Source organism: Phodopus roborovskii, unplaced genomic scaffold, assembly GCF_943737965.1.
Source record: "Phodopus roborovskii unplaced genomic scaffold, PHOROB, whole genome shotgun sequence".
NCBI lineage: Eukaryota > Metazoa > Chordata > Mammalia > Rodentia > Cricetidae > Phodopus > Phodopus roborovskii.
The window spans coordinates 610,815-630,647 of record NW_026126618.1 but is presented as its reverse complement, the minus strand read 5'-3'; the positions used below and the strand labels follow the sequence as shown (position 1 = coordinate 630,647).

The window sequence follows — 19,833 nt, the reverse complement described above, 5'->3', positions numbered from 1 at the left end:
CCACGCTGGCGTCTCTGACAAGGCTGCCATTCTTTCTTATTCTATAAGACAGAAACAAACACAGATGCTTACAGTGAGTGTCATTCCGGACTCTCTATTTGCTATTACACTGTCTCAACTCCTTTTCTAAACAGTTCCCTGAGTTTCTAGAGGCCCCAGGTCAGAAGAGAGTGGTGGGATTGCATGTCTGTCTGTCCCCCCTTTTCACCAATACATGCTATTAACTCTTGGCACACCGTCTTCTGATTGCGTTCCTGGCCTGGCATGCACCAAGAACTCCAGGACTCAGCTCTCACGGCTGTCTGTGTGTGCAGAAGAACGTGTGTGTGTGTGTGCGTGCGTGCGTGTGTGTGTGTGTGCGTGTGTGTGTGTGTATGTGTGTGTGTGCGTGTGTGTGCGTGTGTGTGCGTGTGTGTGTGTGTGCGTGCATGCGTGCGTGCGTGCGCGTGTGTGTGTATGTGTGTGTGTGTGCGTGCGTGTGTGTGTATGTGTGTGTGTGTGCGTGTGTGTGTGTATGTGTGTGTGTGTGCGTGTGTGCGTGCGTGCATGCGTGCGTGTGTGTGTGCGTGTGTGCGTGCGTGCGTGCGTGCGTGTGTGCGTGTGTGTGTGCGTGCGTGTGTGCGTGTGCGTGCGTGCGTGCGTGTGTGTGTGCGTGAGTGCGTGCGTGTGTGCGTGCCTGTGTGTGTGAGGTGCATCCCACCCCCACCCCATTCCTACAACTCTCTGCTCCTTTCTTCCCAGTCACTGATACCCACAATACCTCTAAGGGCTCCCTCGAGTGAGGAAAACCATTGTTCTAGAATAAATAAACAGTAAGTTAGCGTTACAATTTAATTTTAAACTTAATGAGGAAATGTCTACATACTAATCTCTTCTATCAAAATTGTTTTTTCCTTGGAAATTATTTAAGCCTCATAGACATTTTAAAAGTTTACAGATTTTTAAGACACTTTAGGATACGTTCCTAAGGAAGATGCAAAACCACAAACCACCAAGGCCCACCTGTCTTAGCATGCTTACACAGGCATGATGGCACTGAGTAACGAACCCAGGCCCTAAGGTGTGCTAGGGAAGTGCTCTGCCACTATTACACCCTTGGTCCTTTTACTCTTTGAGACAGGGTTTCACTGAGGCGCCCTGACAGGCCTTTAATTTACAATTCTCCTTCTGAGGCACATTACACGTCTGTGTTACATTTTAGCTCAGTAATTATAGCATTTTCACTACAATCTCCACCAGCGACTGGGCACATGCTGTGCACCAGACACTGCCTTGGGCAACTATCATGCCAGGGTGAAAGTGTAAATTCTGACCGCACTGTTTTAAGCCCGTGCCATTCACCCGGGCTTGGGCTGCTTGCTATGCTGGCCTGTGAGATGCAGGGATAGATGGCTGGCTCAGCTTCCAGGAAGTAGCCCAGGGATCATCAGAGAGAGAAAACCATTCAACCCAGCTGGGGATGAAAGCAGGGGCCAGGCTGTCACCAGATCTGGAGTAAACGTATGTCACTGCACAGCCCCTACGTAGTTCAAGCTACCACGTCCTGAAAGGCTATGAGTTTCCATTTTGAGGCAAACAAGACACAATCCCTTATTTTTTCCTTTTCTTTTTACTGTTAACCAGTAAGTATAACTGCTGTTGTGTTACTGACAAGGGAATTCACTAGGCTGAGGATGTCTTGGTAGAGTGCTGGATCCTCATTGTGAGGCTCTGGCTTCCAACCCAGCACCATCAATTTAGAAGAAAAGATGTCCCAGAGATTCTTAAGACAGCTTGGGGATTCTAATAAAAGAGCCAAAGATTCGCAACATTATTTAAAATGATGTCTTAATTGTCCTTTATTTGGAAGGTGCACCAAGAAAATTAACCTTAATTTTGACAGTTTTCAAATTTTTATTTTTTTATATGCTTTTTGTGGGAGGGAGGGCATATACGCCACAGTGCAGGTGTGGGTATCAGAGGACAACTGGCAGGTGTCTGTCCTCTCCTAACATCTGGGTCAACAGGGCTGAATTGAGTCAGATCTGGCAGCAAGCACCTTTGCCCACTGAACCATCTCGCCATCCCACACTAGCAGTTACTCAGGTCTGGCTTCTAACTACATCATCAAAAATCAGAAACAGTTTCTCTCACGATAACCACACAATAGTTGAAGGAGATAGAAGCAAGGAACGTGGAAGATCAGATTGTTCTGTCTCTGTAAGGGGCAGTGGTAAGGAGCATGAAGTATCCCCTGCTGTCCACTAGGTGGCAACCCAAGCCTGCAACTCTATTACATGTACTAGAAGCTTGCTGGAAAAGGATCCGAGATGTGCTTTGATCCCGGACCTTTTCACTTTGGTAGCAAATGTCATTTGTTGCAGGAAGCTGGTTTCTGGTAAGGCTGAGTAGCTGAGGCCTCTGCTGAAGGATGGAATTCTTACCTAGAATACCTGCTCTTTTTGCTACTAATTCTGCAGAGCTGGGCCTCCAGGTTATTATGGTACCCTAACCCGCATCCAACCCACTGAGCTATGTTTGCAGCTTCAAATTCTTCTGAAATGCTCCTAAATGTGTTTATACCAGAAAGTAGAATTCTTAGCACTGATAACAAAGAACATCCCCCCCCCCCAAATCAACTGATTCTCAAGAATCAGCTATGGCCAGAATGTAATTATTTACAACCACCACAATAATATGAAATTTGCTTTCATCTTTGATACATAGTAAATTTATATATATACCAAAGAATTATTTGAAAATGAATTCCCTTGGCTGAGGGTAGATGTCTCAAATGATAATGGCACCTGCTACCAAGCATGCATGATATCACAAGTTTGATTGCCAGGACCCACACGGTGAGCAAAACTGACTACTGGAAGTTGTCCTGTGACCTCCACACTTGCACACTGTGGCATTCACACACACACACACACACACACACACACACACACACACACACACACACCTGTAAGTTAAAAAAATCCTTAAAATTTATTGTCAGTAAATGCATACCTATTTCCTATACCTATACACCTAGAATTATATAAAAATTTCTCAAGCCACAGGGGCTGTGGTGGGAAGGTTAAGGGGGCTCTGATGCAGAGAACAGAAGCCTGAGTACTTCTAAACTTCCTACAAGTATTTGTACTGGGGTAAGACCATCAGTATAGAGGCAAGCAAACCTGCTATAGGAGAATGGCAAATCCCAAAGAATAACAGGGTTCTCCTGCAAGACACGCACACCCAACATTTTAAAAGACTCAGAAACTCAGAAGATGGAAGTTGATTTTAAATTTGGGTTGATTTGATTTTTATGGTATTAAAAAGACTCTGGGATAGGGCTAGAGAAATGGCTCATCTGTTAAAGGCTAGGCTCACAACTAAAAAGACTTCTGGGAGGTAAACACACTTCTGCTACAGCTAACCAGAAACAAACCAGCACCTTTTAGTAATTTGGTAAGTTAGGGCTGCTAGGTTTAAAACGTTCCAGAGCTAAAGTTAGTTACATAATTGTTGCTTCATCTGCTGACTATTTTAGAAAAAGCAAAAGGAAGGTCATGCATTAAAAGCCAAGTGAGTAAGATATTTTCATAAAAGCCATTAAAGGTGTGTTAGTAAATATATTACATAGCCAAGTATCCTTTACCTAAAATGCTTGTGACCAGATGGGTTTTGGTGTTAAGAGTTGTTTTTTGTTATTTTGTTTTTTGAGACAGAGTCTTACTGTGTAGCTTTGGCTCAGCCTGGAACTTGCTATGGAGACTAGGCTGGCCTTAATTTCACAACCATCTGCCTGCCTATGCCTCCTAAGTGCTGGAATTAAAGGAGGACACCACTGTGTTACTGTGTCTCTTTTCCTTCAGGCCTGACATGGCTGCATACATATTTAGTCTTGGCACCCAGGAAGCAGAGGCAGGTGAATATTAAGTTTGTGTCTTAGCCTGGTCTAGATAGTGAGTTGTAGGTTATTAGCTAGGGCTACATAGTGAGACCCCATCTCAAAAAAAAAAAAAAAAAAAAAAAAAGTTCCAAATATTTACATATACATGTGATGAATTATTTGTGGGATAAAACACAAGTCTAAACATGAAATTTGTGTTTCATACATACCTTATACACATAGCCTGAAATAGCATATTTTAAGTAATTCTGTAGATAAAACAGTTTCATGAGGACACACGGCTTCATTTTACACCTGTGGTATCATGTGATGTTCAGAAACTCTTGGGTTTGGAGCATGTTAGACTTTGCATTTTCAGATTAGAGATATCTAAGGGGCAGCATACTTTTCGGTGACCTTAAACAGCTCCTGAGGGGAAGAGTGTGCAGGTCACTAAGCCATCACCCCCTTGCCTGTGCCACCCTTCCTAGCTAAGCAGTCAGCTCACCTAGCCTTGGGTGATCTAGCATGACGGCCTACGCACTCCTCAGTGTGTCAAATGTGTCAGGGTCACGCAGACCCTTCCTATTTCATGCATGCACTGGCTTCTTCTGTAAGTTAAGGGAGGGAGGATTTACTTTGGCATTTGAAGGAAGGAAAGGAAGGAAAGGACGATGGCGGGAACCAGAGACAGCCTGTTCCCATCAAGCAGACCAGGAGGCGGGGCCTGCTGCTACTGACCCACTTCATCCAGCACTGGAAATTGTATCACCAGCAGGGACTCCGGTGTTCAAACACAGGAGCCGTTGGGTACACTTCTATCCAAATCCTAACAGGGCAACTCTGTAGCAGTCTCTTCAATTACTCAGACAATCCCCAAATACTTTGTAACTCCTCTGCTTCAAAACGCAATTTAAATACTGGACAGAGGGTATACACCCTCCTCACCCACACACCCGCTCAGCTGCAGCCATCACTGGGTTATTCTCACTGGAGGCATTCCCTTGTGAACTCTGGGACCATTTCCCGCCTGCTCCTCACATGGTACAGAACAGAACAGAACAGAACAGAACAGAACAGAACAGAACAGAACAGAACAGAACAGAACAGAACAGATCCCAAACCTAAACTCAACGGAAAAGCCCTCGCATGAATGAAAGCATCTAAAAGCACAGAAGTTTAGAGTGAACTGAAGAGAGGCAATGGGTAATTTACCCAGAAATTCTGTTACGTGTCACATCTAGAACTTTTTACTGATAAATTCCTAGGTACTTGATTAGGCTATAAGACGGCTCACCTCAAGGTTTCTCAAAACAGAAAATCTGAGAAAGGGTTGTCTGTTGTATAGTACAGGAGTGGACAGAAACACTTGTAGGAATTCAGATTCATTATCTTACAAATACGAAGCGTTCTAGCCCCCGCTCTTTTCTGCAGGACACACAAAGGTGAGGGTGTATGCTTGCATCCGCTCAGTGCAAAGGCACCCTTCCACACGGAGAATGGTGTGCTGCAAGCGGACCTTCACCAAGCTTTCTGCTCTGTCCCAAGGCCTGCATACAGTGAGTGCCATTAAGAGCGGTGCTCAACCCCCTATGTGAGGTATACAGGCGAAGAGAACAACGTCCTGAGATGTCTGGAGCCCGTGACACCTGCCGGAGCCCTGTCTGACTCCTGGATCATAGGCCTCAGCAAAGACCTCCCAGAGGAGCACAGGAGCAGGACACGGGCAGGCTGCTCCCGGCCCGAACGTCAGTGTCCTCCCTCTCATGGGCTGCCCACTCAAACTGGACCCCACCGCAACTCAGTGTGGTTGACACCATCACCTGCACCACACAGCACACATACTCCTCTTCAGTATCCCTTCTCCCAGACACCAGGATGCGGAGTATGTCTGGGATGCTTCTGGAACTCCCATAGCCAGAGGCCCTTAAACAGAAATGCCTTGCAGGACTAAACAGTTTTCTTGCCTCTTTCTATCTAACATCTACCACACCTGTCCCTATGCCTTAGAAATAGACCAGATTGTCTTCTTCCTGTCACGGTCTTCCCAGCCTCTGGGATAAGGTCTTGCCTTACCTACCTCTCCAGCTTTCGTCCATACCCAGACTGGCAATCAGGCTCTAGAACTCCCCACTATCCTATCTACTCCCGATACTCCGAAGCCTCCAGCCTTCTGTTCGGGCTGTTCTGTGCACCTGCCTTCCCCACCCAGGAACAGCAGCTCTGCGTAGGGCCCATCAAGCTGCAAAGCCCATCTTAACTCCGAGAAAAGCCCAGGCATGTTGGACACGTTATACTACTATTTGGAAAAGTTCATGTCCCAAGAAAATGCTTTGATTCCCTTGGCTCTTCCTAGCATACTCCCTGGCACACAGGAGGTATTTGATAAAAATAATCTAGACGATGGAGCCTGGGACAGGAAACTCCGTTCTCAGAAGATCCACATAGAAGCAGAGAGCAGGGCCTAAGGGAAGAGCTGAAGACTGGGGGCTGGAAAAGGCACCAAGGCAGCACAAAGATCTGAGTTCAGATCCCCAGAACCCACGTTCAAGCTGGGCATGCCTGTGACTCCAGCACTTGGTAGGGGAAGGGAGGCAGGCAGATTCCCTAGACTTCATTGGTCAGGCAGCCCGGCCAACCGGTGAGGCTAAAGACTCAATGAGAGAGACTCTTGCTCAAAAAATCAGGTGAAGAGTGAGAAGGCACCTGACGTCAACCCCTGGCGCACACACGCGAGCGCGTGCACACACACACACACACACACACACACACCCGCGCGCGCACGTGCACACACACACACACAGGAACCCGCATTATGCTCCTTAACACACAGATTTTAAGAACTGAACTCAAATGCCGCCACTTCTGCCCTTCCTGGTCCTCAGTTCCTCTGGCCACTCAAGTCCCCATCGTCCTTTACATCCACCCAAACTCACTGCACACCAGGCCACCCAAGAATCCTCGTCTTTGTCAGTAGACGCATATCACCCGTAGGCGTGCCAAATGTAGTCAGAATGACGGGCAGCTGCAGCAGAGCAGGATGGGAAATATCCATACAAAAGCAGAAGACGGAGAAGCAGAGTGAATTCCAAATTTCTTTGTAAATGTTGATTAATGTGGACGTCCAGAACAGAATCAAAAAAGCCACTCTTCCTACACGGGGATGAGCTGTTAGAGGAGGGCACAAACGTGCACGTGTCTGTAATTCTGGGACCAGCAACTAAAAAGTCAAGAAGCCAAATAAACTGTGGCTGAAACAAAAGATAATCTATGCTCAAATCAGTACTGAAAGTAGCTCAGGGGAAGGAGGAGATGTGGTATCTATTTTAGAGTGACTGCAGATTAACCACAAATTCAGCCCAAATATAGCCGAGTGCTGTTCCATGCCACACAAGTACTGCGTACTAACCGACCACGCATCTGGAACTTCTACCGTATTTCAAAGCGCAATGAAGAAACGCTCTAAGGGACACCGGGGCAGACATGCTGCAGAGGAGCAGAGACGGGAAGGTTACAAGTTTGAGGACGCACGGTCCAGCCTACATAGCAAGACCTGCCACAAACAAAAACCAGAGGGAGGAAAGAGGAGAAACAAAAAGACAAAGCAAGCTATGGGGGGGATGTGGAACACAGGGAAGCAGACGCCGCCCGCGTCATCGTCGCTTTCTTATAAACCTAGCACAAAGCATTTAAACCGTAAGGCCCAGTTAAAGAGTAAAGTGCCTTCAAGGGGACTTGTGGGTGACTAACCCAGGAACAGAGTAAGAACCCCCTTACTCCCTTCCAGGACCCCCACCTTCTCCAGCCCCCACAAACTGTTAACTGGCAAAATAAGAGCAAGTGGCAATCAAGCAAGCTAAACCTAGGGGCAGAATTCCACAAACCCAAGAAGCAGATCCCTACAGCTCCAGAGGCAAGGACTCCACCCCTCTCCTCTAAGAGAGAGGCGTCCGAGTTTACCGCTTGGGATGTGTGCCAATAGCGTGATACGAGGAAGGTAACTAGAAAACACATGGACGGGGTCCTGAGTCTACATATGTCCAGGGAAAGGCCAGATGGGGCAGAAGGGTAAGAAATATACACGCATCCTAAATACGTGCAAGATTTGCATTTGATGAATCAGTTCCATAGTATCAAACATTTGCAGTGTCTGAAGTGTAATCCCTTTATGAATGAAAGCTTTCACAAATACGCTCATTAGGGTTCTTATGACTTTTATGACCTCCCCCAACATACACACACACACCATGCAATGCAAAAAATAATGATAAACAATAAAGGTGGTAATTGCAGAGCAGGGTATGGAAGTGCAGGTCTGTCACACCAGCACTTGAGAGGCTGAGGCAGGAGGATTGCTGCAATTTCAAAACCAATCTGGCCATAGGTTAAGAGTAACGAGGGCCTTCTGTACAGATTTGCCTTTCTGACGGCAGACTGTGACAAGACAGAGCCCATCTTGGCCTTGTCTAACTTAGCTATACTGAACGGAATGCAGATTGGGTCAAGAGAGAAGGGACATGAGGGATGAGTTGTGCCATGCCGGTGGCCCTTTTTCTGTCCTTACCAGTTTTATTTTGGAAGAAAGAGTCTCTGGCAGTTTCGTCTTCAGCTGACTTGTCTCCTTGAATGTCGGTGGGAATCCACTGAGGAAGGCCAAGTCTTGCATGAGCACTAAGCCGGGGACTTCTTTGTCAGTCGTCTGAAATAAAAAGACTCAACTCGCCTTCAGAGTCTTGAAGTGGGAGAAAACTTACGGGGGGGGGGGGGCTGGCGCACTCCTGCTGTGCTTTGGGGGGGGGGTTCACATTAAATACCGCGGTATCGGGTCACTCACTGGCACCAGGAAGCTAGTGTGGGAGGAAAGGCTCTTAAGGAGCAAAGCATGGCGGTGCAGGACTGCAATCCCAGCATTCCCAAGGGGCAGGCAGGAAGATTGCAAGTTCAAGGCTAGATGGGACTACACAGCAAGACCTAAGGAAAACAGCTTTATTACCCATCCTTTTATTCTAGACTAATGGGAAAGTACATACCAAGTAGGCTCTCCAGACTGTCTGTTTGCTGCCTCCCTTAAACAGTCCAGCATGGGCATCTTCAACTGTAGGAAGCAATGTGAGAGACAAGCACACGTTGAACAAACACTCACCTAACTTAACTCTCTGGCAGAGCACTATGCAGACCATGGGAGCTAGTAAATCAGCATAATACATGGTTTCCAAAAAAGCAGTCAGAGATGATAAAATTAGCACGTTCAACAAAGAAAGCACACTCTAAAGCAGTGTATAATTGGACACTGAATTCTGCATTGCCAAGAGATTTATGCAGAGATGAAAGGCAAGGATAATGGGATGATAGATGTGATGTAACCGCAAACATGGGCGAGGGGGAGAAAAAAAAAATAAAAGCATTGTCTGATTACGTTAACACCTCTGGGAATGCCGTTACTAGCCAATAAGAGTAGCCAGACAAGGGGAGGGAGGGATAAATATTCCCTTAAGAGGCAACTTTCTCAGAGTCAGGGTGGTGGCCACAACCACAAGAGAAGTATGAAGCAAAGGGGGCAGGTGACCCAGTGAAGGTGCTCAGGATAAAGGGAAACCGGAAGCTCCCAGGCTGCAGGGTTTGTACAATATTATTGGAAGCTGTGTTACTTCTGTTTATGCTCTGGCACATTTGTTTAATGATGCAAAGGCATGCTTGACCAAATAAAATTCACCTGCAGCGGGAGGCTGGGTCAGCAACTGGCTGACAGGAAGTTGTAGGGAGGAGCCAGGTGGAGAAGGGTTTTTAAGGAGAGGCAGGAGGGCTTCTGGGGAGACCAGCAAGGAGGAGCTACTTGCTATTCGGCCTCTCTGAACTCAGGCTTCCACCTCAGTCTTGGATCTTTAGATAAGCTCCCTGTGTAGCTGTCAAAGAGTCAGTGCCTGAGGGAATTCCCTCAGGCTGGGGCTCTTGAAGCCTAACTGCTGCGGGGCAAGAGTTGTAGTTGCTGATTCAGACAGCCCTGGAGTACAAGGCAGAGACAATTCAAAAAAAAAAAAAAAAAGAGGACAACATCCGGCTCCGACTGGGATCTTCCAGAGTGAGGTCCTGCACATTACAGGCTGGGGAGAGGGGCAGCAACCCTGGGCAGAGGTGTCAAGCCCGTACCAATGGGACTGAGGGGGCAGCACCTGCTTAGGTGCACACGACCCTGGGAAGGCTGCAGGAAAGCGACGGTAGTTCACTCCTACAATCTCAATGCTCACCAAGTTGATGAAAGACTGAGTTCAAGCCCAGCCTGTGCAGTGAATGCTAGGCCAGCCAGGGCCATACATAGTACCCTAGCTCAAAATACACGACCACCAGTGATAACATAGGGCAGCAGCCGCATGGACAATAGGAGTGACACCCGGTATTATGGAAGGAGCTTGACAGCTTTCATGGCACCCAGGTGAAATTCAGTGTCTCCAGGTAGAGATGCCCAATGAACAGGGTGACTGAGACCCGAGCTGGGACGCACGCGTGGCCCCGGCACAGGGACGAAGCAACTCCATGCCAGGACTAATTCCACAAGCTACGGAGCCACCCATTGCCCTCCAGACAGCAGCTGGGGACGCCTCACACTCTGGAGGCCACAGGGTAAGGGCAGGGGGTCTAGCACAGACGGCTCTGTGGAGACTCTCTTCCCAGCCGTAGCCAGAGTCATCTTGTCAACTCCCCAGGGGAGGGCGGGAGTCTGGGGTATTACAAAAGCATGCTAACTGTACTCATGAAGGCTTAGCCTTCACACCCTGATCATCTCTTTGGGAGTTTGGATTTCACTGTGTGAAGTAGAAGGAATACAAGCCATTTCTGAATAGAGAGCATAAATGCTCTGGTATGCCCCGTCCAAACTGCAGAACACAATCTCATTGAGTTATATGGTAAAAAAAATAAAACAACAACAACAAACAGCCTGACTTTGAGCCTGGAGAAGGAAGCACTGTTTGTGTGCCAGACTGAAGGTCCTCTAGAGTATCCAGAACACCAACTATGATGCGTCTGCGTGGAGGAATTGTTTGCCGCCCTTTCCTGAGATAAGATGGCTTACAATGCAATGCAACAATGGCTCTTTGGCTTCCCTCAGGACATTTTTAGTTTATAAGGCCACTCTTAAAAACGGAATCACTTGTTGCATGCAGAATTCTGTTATTCTGAGTATCAGTGACAACATGGTTTAAATATACACTCAGGCAGCTGGGTATGGTAGCACACCTTTGATTTCATTGCTCAGGAGGCAGAGGCAGGTGGATCTCTGTGAGTTAAGAGGCCAGCCTGGTCTGCAGAGTGAGTTCCAGGACAGCTGGGGCTACATAATAGAGACCCTGTGCCCACAATGAAGCCAATAATAATAATAATAATAATAATAATAATATACACACAAGGGCTGGAGAGATGATTCAGCAGTCAAGAGCACTTGTTGCTCTACCTAAGGACTTGGGTTCAATTCCTAGGACCCATATGGCAGCTCACAACACTCTACAACTCCAATTCCTGGGGATCCAACATGCCCCTCTGGCCTCCAGGCACAAGGAATACAGACATGCATGCAGACAAAACACTCATACACACAAAATAAAACAAACAAACAAACAAAAGACAGAAAAAAATCTTACCATCCTTAGTGCTTTCAAAAACAACAACTGACACGTTTGTCGAAGGATTTTTGGGTTTTGCAACATTGAACATGTCACTGGCAGCATGAAGAGATGGGTAAAGAGATGGCAGGTCTTTCAGGGTGCTGTTGGCTGGCAAAGGCGGATCCAGAACAAGCATGGGCACTTTAATGCAATGTGTCAGTAGACACTCCAGCTGTTTCTCACTGCAGAGACAAACAACATTACCCAGTTAAAGCTGTGGCCACTGCTAAGGAGGCAGGGTTAAAAACCCTATAACCTATACAAAATCGTCATAGCTAAATAAGTTAGGATAACCTCAAGAATGCTAATGTTTTGTTATTAACCATGGAATAAAAATAACAGGACACATTTTAAAGACACCTATTAATTATAAGAGTACCAGTGAAGGGTGATTATCTCACACTTGAAGGATGAGGTAAGAGGATCAATTGTGAATTCTACGCCTATGAAAATGTGTTCAGTGGGGCAAAATATTAAGTTTGACACCAACATTTGCTAACTTAAAAACTCATAAGAAATTAAGCACTTCAGTAATACCTTTAAATACATACATACATATGTATGTATGTTTGTATCTATAAGCACCTTGTTAGCATATTTGGAAAGAGATTTTGGCCAACAGTATCATGTAAGTGGATACAATTTACCCACCCCGACTAGAGCAATGTGAACTACATAGGACATTACACTGATACTAAAGCAGCAAGTGTAGCAAGGTTCTAAAGTGAACATGTGAGAGACTTTTCTATCTGAATAAAAGAAATCCCTTTGAGAGTTACCTGAATAAAAAAAGTAGCACAGCTAGAAAGTTCACAAAGTGAACTAGTACAAGGATGTGTGAAACTGTTCAACCATCTTAGCTAATAAAGAAATGGAAAAAGAGAGCAACTGTTACCCTGTCTACTCAGTCAGCATCCCTCAAAAAATGGTGACTCAGAGCTAACCAAAGCACTGTAAGTCTGTCCCTCTCAAACATATCTGGCCTCATAGCTCACAATGTGGTACTATATACACACGATATACTTATAACATGTCTGCACAATGTACTGCGAGGTATGAAGCATGAGAATGATTCATTGATATAGGAATTAAAAAGCAGGACATCTTAGGCTATGAACTATGACAGTTGTGAGCTGAGTGCAGCCATACATTCGTCTGATCCCAGCACTTGAGGAAGAGGCGGGAGGATCAGGAGATCAAGGCCATCCTCAGCTATGCAGTGAGTGTGAAGGCTAGCCTGAGCTGTATGAGAGCGTCTTTCAAAAATAAAAACAAAAACAAACAATGGAACAGACTATTGAGAACCGAGGGTCAGGATCGTCTCCATAAACAACCCCTTTACATCTAAAAAAGCAGTTAAGAAGCTTCTGTTTGTCAGTGAGAGCTGATTTAAGTTAGCTCATTAGGGCCAAGCATGACTGAAACCACTATACCAAACAAGACAGATATATCTGGTTCTTGTCATTGGGCTGAATCCCCTTCCTGGGCCTTAAATATTTACCATCTCACAGCTTCCAAAGATAAGGAGAGATTATAAATGGACAAATACATGATGTGCATACACTTTATAGTCAAAACACAGGGTATAATTAGCTCGAAGAGGCCAAGAGAACAATGCATCAAGACAGATAAATGAGTACTCCAAGCTTGCCAGAAACAAGCAGGGCCTGGCTGGCTGGAACAGAAACACCTGAGCGCTCAGTCAGTCATGCTGCTGAGCACTGCAAACTCGCACTTAATTGGGGTGTCAAAAATAGCAGGGGTTGGGCCCAATATGAGCAGTAGCTTAAGTGCAAAACAAACAGTGTGTGCCCACAGTGAGGAGTCGGGTGACCCTGACTCTTCAGTTCAGCCTTCCCAGCTGGATTCCCCAGAGGACGACGCTAAACCACTTACCTCTTCTTTGTTGGCTCTGTTGTGTTCTTCCCAAGCATCTCCCTGGTCAGAAGCAAACACAGACTGTTACACACGCATCTGCTAGCGCTAACCCCAAATGGGAACAAGGGACAGCTTACACCGCTGCCTTTCCTGGTGACCTCACCTGAACTAAGTTGCCAGTAGCAGTGCTTATGGCATTGGAAATGTAAACAAACCGTGTTCCAATGAAACACTACCAGTGGCCCCTGAACCTCCCCCAACTTATTATAAGCAATAAAATTCACTTAAAATACCATCTTGTTATTTTCCTTCCCAAATGCGGCTGCCAGGTGCTTTATGCAGTCTGTACCCACGACAGACAGAAGCCGTTGAAGTGCCTGGTGCAAGCGACCGGCAACTGCAGTGCACCGGTGACACTTACAGGGAAATGGCTGGGGAGCAAGCGCCTAGCAAATCTTCCAAACGAGAGGGGGGAGAGCGAGGCAGCTCTGAGTGACCCCCCTGCCCACTACACCTACGTGAGCTCAGAGCCACGCGTGGACGTTCGTACAAACGGCTTTACCTCATAGCTTTCTGCTCCTCCTCCATTTGCTCTCGGACCTGTTGTAGCTCCTTTAGAAGATCCAGGTCTGTGCCGTTCACCCAGGTGTAAACCACATCGATTGGCATGGGCAGACAGAGCCTAGGGCAAACCACAAGTTCTCCGGCTTAATTATAGGTTTTCCAGGGGGGAAAAAAAAAAGAGTATAACAGAACTTAGATTTAACAATTTAGACTAAAGCTAAGTTGGTGGTGGCGCCACCTGCCTTTAATCCCAGCACTCGGGAGGCAGAGGCAGGTGGACCTGAGTTCAAGGCCAGGCTGGTTTACAGAACAAGTTCCAGGGTAGCCATGGCCACACAGAGAAACCCGGTCTAGAAAAAAACAAAAGACATCGAAACAAGCAAACAACAACGAAGAGTTTAAATTTAGACATTGTCAGAGAAAAATCGATGAAAAGGCCATAGAACTTCGGCATACACTTCCGACAGAAACGGTGTGTTTTCCAGGGACCACTGGGAGGGAGTGGTGTCTATCAAACACCATCTCTATGAACTGCAATATGTTAAAAATAAACTTTGTGAAAGTTCTATCATTTAATCCTCACAACCATTCTGTAAAGAGACTGATGTCTTTTTCTTTTCGAAGATTACTTCAGGGACTCTCTAGGTGGTTCAGTGAATTCAAAATGCTTGCTGCACAAACCTAAGATCCCCTGGGAGGGCTCCACACCGGCTCCCGCACACAACAACCACAACAACAATAAATGGAAGACTAATGGAGGAGAATCAAGAGACAAAAGTAGCTCCTTAGAGGCCTTGAGTTTCCGCGGAGCAGGAAGTGCCTGATCATCAGGCATGGGTTTCTGTCTGGGTGATGAAAAGTTCTAGAACTAGATGGTGATGACGGCACTGTGAATGCACCTGGTGCTGCTCTCAACCATACACTTTTAAAATGGATAAAACGCTAATTTCCGTGCTAGGGTACGTTTTACTATTACAGGAAAGTCTCTAGCAGAGTAAGAATAATTATCCAGGAGCAGAGGGCTTAGCCTTAGAACTCAGCTTAGATTGGATAGTCTGTCACTCATATATTCCACAAATACAGGATCAGCAGAATCAAGTGTGGCCAAATCTAGAGTGGTAACCAGACTTAAGAGTACAGGGGCCGGATGGTGGTGGCACACAACTTTAGTCTCAGCACTCAGGAGGCAGAGGCAGATGGATCTCTGTGAGTGTGAGGCCAGCCTAGTCTTCAAAGAGAATTCCAGGACAGGCTCCAAAGCTACAGAGAAACCCTGTCTCGAAAAACCAAAAAAAAAAAAAAAAAAAAAAAAAAAAAGTAAAACACAGTGAGTGATGAAGACCCGGTCCAACCCAGCCTCCACCTTCTGTCTCAGAAGGCCGCTTGAGTCCAGCCCTCTTCTTTTCTTTGGTCCAGAGCACTTGACATCTTTCTAATACAGTAAATGACTACCGTGATGCCTCTCCTATGAGTTACAATGCCCTTCCTGTGAAAGCAACCTCCAAGAAGGCAGGATTCCTCCTGGCTTTGCTTCCAGAAGCATCTGAGGCAGTGTAGCACCCTGCACAGAGGGGCCAGTCTGGGAGAAAAGCTGATGATGTGGGTGAGGCAGGAGGAGGTGTTTTTCCCCAACCTGGTCTTGTGTTTTAATCATCCTCAAAAGAAGTCAGGCCCAGCCTTGCCTTAGTGTTTCTGTTCAGGTTTTAGCCACCAGAAGAATGTTCTCATTTAGCTCACCAACTTACAGAAAGAATGAGAGAGAGAGGGAGGGAGGGAGAGAGGGAGGGAGGGAGGGAGGGAGGGAGGGAGGGAGGGAGAGAGGGAGGAAGCCCACAACTCTGACCTGATACAGGTTTCATATCTGTGTGTTGACATTCTAGATGGTTCTTTCCATTTTCCAAATAAATGGACAGTTTCTCTTTGTTGTATGGCCCTACTTCCAGAGCTTGCCCTTTGTGATAGTTAATTTTGATTATCAACTTGATTAGATTAAGAGGCATCCAGGGCATCGGGAGCCCCAGGCTTGAGTGCACCTCTGAAGGCATTTCAGGGGAGGGTGAGCTGGGGGAGGGCACCCTCAGTGTGGACAGCAGCACATCCCCGGTGGCTGGAGGATCAGATGAAAGGGGAGAAAGGAGAAAACTAGCGAGCACTGTTTCTGCCTTCCCTTTCCCATCCACCCACCTCTTCCAACTGCCCCATCCGTAAAGCCATTCATGCCAGTGTGCCTCCCCCTGTATGAATCAAGAGCCAAACCACACAGAGACGAGGAAATACACTGTCCTTTTTCCTTCTTACAGCCTGGATATGGAGTTAGGCTTCTGGATATATATATATATATATATATGTGTGTGTGTGTATATATATATATATATACACACACACACACACACACACACACACACACACATATATCCTTTTTTTAAAAATCATGGATGAATTATCCCATGGGAAAATAGTCAAAATGACCACCACCTTTTGTCTGAAAGATGTGAGCAAGCAATTGGTGGCACATGCCTGTCATTACAAAACTCTCAAGAGGCCCAAGATGGGAGGTATCTGAGTCAGCCTGGGTTATAGAGACCCTGCCCCCACAAAGATCTGGCACTTATATTCTAGTTGAGTAAAAACAGGAAATAAATGAAATAGATGAGAAGTCAAAGATGTCATATATCACAAAGAAAATAAATGCAAAATGGGGTTAGAAAGCACGTCTATGTAAGACTATTTTTACACAGATATCAGAGAGAGCCTTATTGAGAAATTAGTTTTGGGGGCTGGATGCAGCCCAGTGGTAAAGCGTTTCCTTACTATGCATGAGGTCTATGGCCCCATCCTCAGCACTGGGGAAAGAATGCTGAGAATATATGTCCTAGTAGAAAAGAAGTAAAGTGTGGAGACAAGCCAGTTTGGAAGTGAAGGAAGGAACACTCCAGGAAAGGCATTCTGGTGCGTGTGAGGCACCCATCTGGCTTTCCCAAGAAACTAGGAGACCAAACCAACAGAAGACTCTAACTAGAAATGGAGATCAGGGAGATAAGAGGTCAAGACAGCGAGGATGCATGTGACAGCTGAGTGAAGAGTCACCACTGTCCAGGCACATCTAATCTTCACAATCCATAGTCCTCGGGACATCCTGCTTTAGAGTTAAGAAGCTGCAGGATGCTCTTACGCTTGCTTTCACGCCACCTTCAGTCACTTCTTCCTCCTCAGCCCAGTCTCTGGAAGAGACCTCACTCACAGTGTGGCTCTCCCACAGAGAGTCTCTATGTGCTCTATGGCACAGAGACTTATGAGTTCCGGACGCTCAGCCTAGCGTAGGCTCGTTTCTTGGCTAGCTCTTTTAAGTTAACGCACTTCTCTTTATCTACCCTTTGCCTCGGGCTTTTTTACTTTTCCTTCCTTCTATATGTCTGACTTTCACTGCTTCTCACATCTCCGGCTGGCGGCTGCCTGCCCCAGGCGTTTCCCTGTTCACTCCCTCCTTTTTATTTTCTCTGCATGACAGTATTGCCCATCCTTTCTCCTCCCTTGCTATTGGCCATTTAGCTCTTTATTAGACCAATCAGGTGCTTTAGGCAGGCAAGGTGGAAAAAAAAAAAAAAAAAAGAAAAAAAGCAACACATCTTTGTTATGAGTTGTTTCCCTGCCAGCCTGGTCTGGCCCCAGAGTTGTGCTGGCCCCAAATAACACACAGAGACACTGTATTAGGTAAAATGCTGTTGGCCAGTTACTAGTGTTTCTTATTGACTAGCTCTTAACTATTAACCCATTTCTATTAATCTAAGTATTTCCACATGGTCTCATCTTACCAGTGGGCCCAGACCTCTGTTCTCTCAAGTCTCTCCATGCTGACTCCTCCTTCCTACTTCCTCTCTCCTCCTTGTCTCCTAGTCCCACCTGTCTTCCTTTCCTGTTGGCCAACAGTGCTTTATTCATTACCCAGTATGAAAAACATATTTACAGAATGACATCTCCCATCACATCTTTATATAATTATCAAATACGGTATAAACAACAGTAACACACCTTTACACAATTAAAGTAGTATTATACAGCATAAACAAATGTAACACATCTTTGCCTAGTTACCTTGACTGTCCTGGAACTTGCTCTGTAGACCAGGCTGGCCTTGAACTCACAGAGATCCGCCTGCCTTTGCCTTCTGAGTGTTGGAACTAAAGGCGTGTGCCGCCACCACCGTGTGTGTGTGTGTGTGTGTGTGTGTGTGTGTGTGTGTGTGTTGGTGTGTGTGCTGCATTGGGTGCTTGTTTCTTTGCAGCAGTGAAAGCATGCGCATGTGTAGAGGACAGAGGATAACTCTTGAGGAGTCAGTTTGGGACAGGATCTGTCTCTCTGTGGCTGTGTACCCCAGCCATGGCTGGGCCATGATCTGATTCTCCTGTCTCTGCCTCCCATCTCCACTTAGGGATATACTGGGGTTACAGAACCAATACTGCATGGATTCTGAGCAGCTAAACTCAAGTCATCAGGCTTGTGTGACAAGCATTTATAACCTAACAATGTAAAGTAATAATAAGAAGAAACCTGCTTGATTCAATATATTTTCCAGAGAAAAGGTGGGAAGGGATGGAAGACAGGATGCATATTCTGACATTTTCATTCTTCAGGGGTTTTGATAGAATCAGAAGATCTAGGCAAATGTTCAGCTGAAGAAAACAAGTCAAGTTTGTACGTGACTTATACACTGGCTCTTCAAATGAGCCTGTTATCACATGCCCAGTTTAACTCGTGGCTTAAATTAAAAGGCCTAGAAGAGGTCACATGGCCAGCTCATGGTCATGAGTCAATGGTTTTTCTATCAGGCATGGCAGTAATGAGGCTGAGCCCTTGGCTCTAACTACTGGGCCATGATCTCAGTTTCCAGATGAGAAGGAAGCCTGGACCAGAACAAAAGTGATGGTGACAAAACTGTTTGTATTCAAACCACTACTTAAAGTAACTTTTAAAGACACTGAGCAGACCTTTAGTTCTACAGTAGGAAGAAGAAAAAAAAAAAAAACCCACAGAACTAAAATAGGATTTAAACACAATATAATACCCATGTTTAACCCATGATGAAATAGGGCCCTTGAATGAACGGCTGCCTGGAAATCAGTAGTGGCGGATGATTACATATCTGCTTGTTACTAACACAGAGACTGGGATTGCCTTTTCATTCAGAGTAAATGACACTAGTAAAAAATTGTACAGAAACTAACAGAATGATGGGAGATGTCAATAAACATTATACTACTTAGTGCAACCTAAAAATAGTAGGAACATCAGCCGTAAGGATTTTAGGCTGCAATCCCGGCACTTGGGAGACTGAGGCAGGACTCTGAATGGAAGGCCAGACTGAGCTACATACAGAGTGAGACCTGTTTTAAAAAGAAATAAATCGAAAACCAAATTCTTTAGAGAGCTGGGTATGGTGGTACGCATGTTTAACCCAAGCACTCAGGAGGTAGAGGCAGGCAGATCTCTTTGTTTGAGGCTAGCCTGGTCTACACAGCAAGCTCCAGGCCAGCCAGGACTGCAGGTGCTCATCCTCACCCTCCCCAGCACTGGGATTCACAGGTGTGCGCCTGGCTGCTTGACCCAGGAGATGGGGACTGCTCTGGGCCTTGTACTTCCTTATTGAGCTTCACCAGCAGATCCATCTCTGAAACCAGAAACTCTATTTTCTAGGCAACAACAATCAAATTTAAAGAGAGGCATTATTGTAATTTCTGAAAAATCTCTGTTAGGCTCATCTCACAATTCTGGTTTCAACCTGAAAGGTTTTTAGAAAAAACTTCCACTCGCATAGACAGATGGGGGGCATCTTTCAACGGCTTTTTCAGACAACCGTTTATAGTCTTCTCGGAC

The 19,833-nt window shown here is 46.0% G+C and overlaps 1 protein-coding gene across 1 annotated transcript in view; it reads right to left on the bottom strand.

Moving 5' to 3' along the window:
• Gnptab (N-acetylglucosamine-1-phosphate transferase subunits alpha and beta) overlaps window positions 1–19,833 on the bottom strand; it is a 58,565-nt gene that overhangs the window by 22,693 nt on the left and 16,039 nt on the right. The window contains exons 3-7 of the mRNA XM_051206361.1: window positions 13,961–14,080; window positions 13,417–13,458; window positions 11,497–11,702; window positions 8,893–8,957; window positions 8,427–8,561 (exon numbers count right to left, since the gene is read on the bottom strand). Coding sequence (XP_051062318.1) covers window positions 8,427–8,561; window positions 8,893–8,957; window positions 11,497–11,702; window positions 13,417–13,458; window positions 13,961–14,080 — 568 coding nt within the window. The remainder of the gene's footprint in view (window positions 1–8,426; window positions 8,562–8,892; window positions 8,958–11,496; window positions 11,703–13,416; window positions 13,459–13,960; window positions 14,081–19,833) is intronic.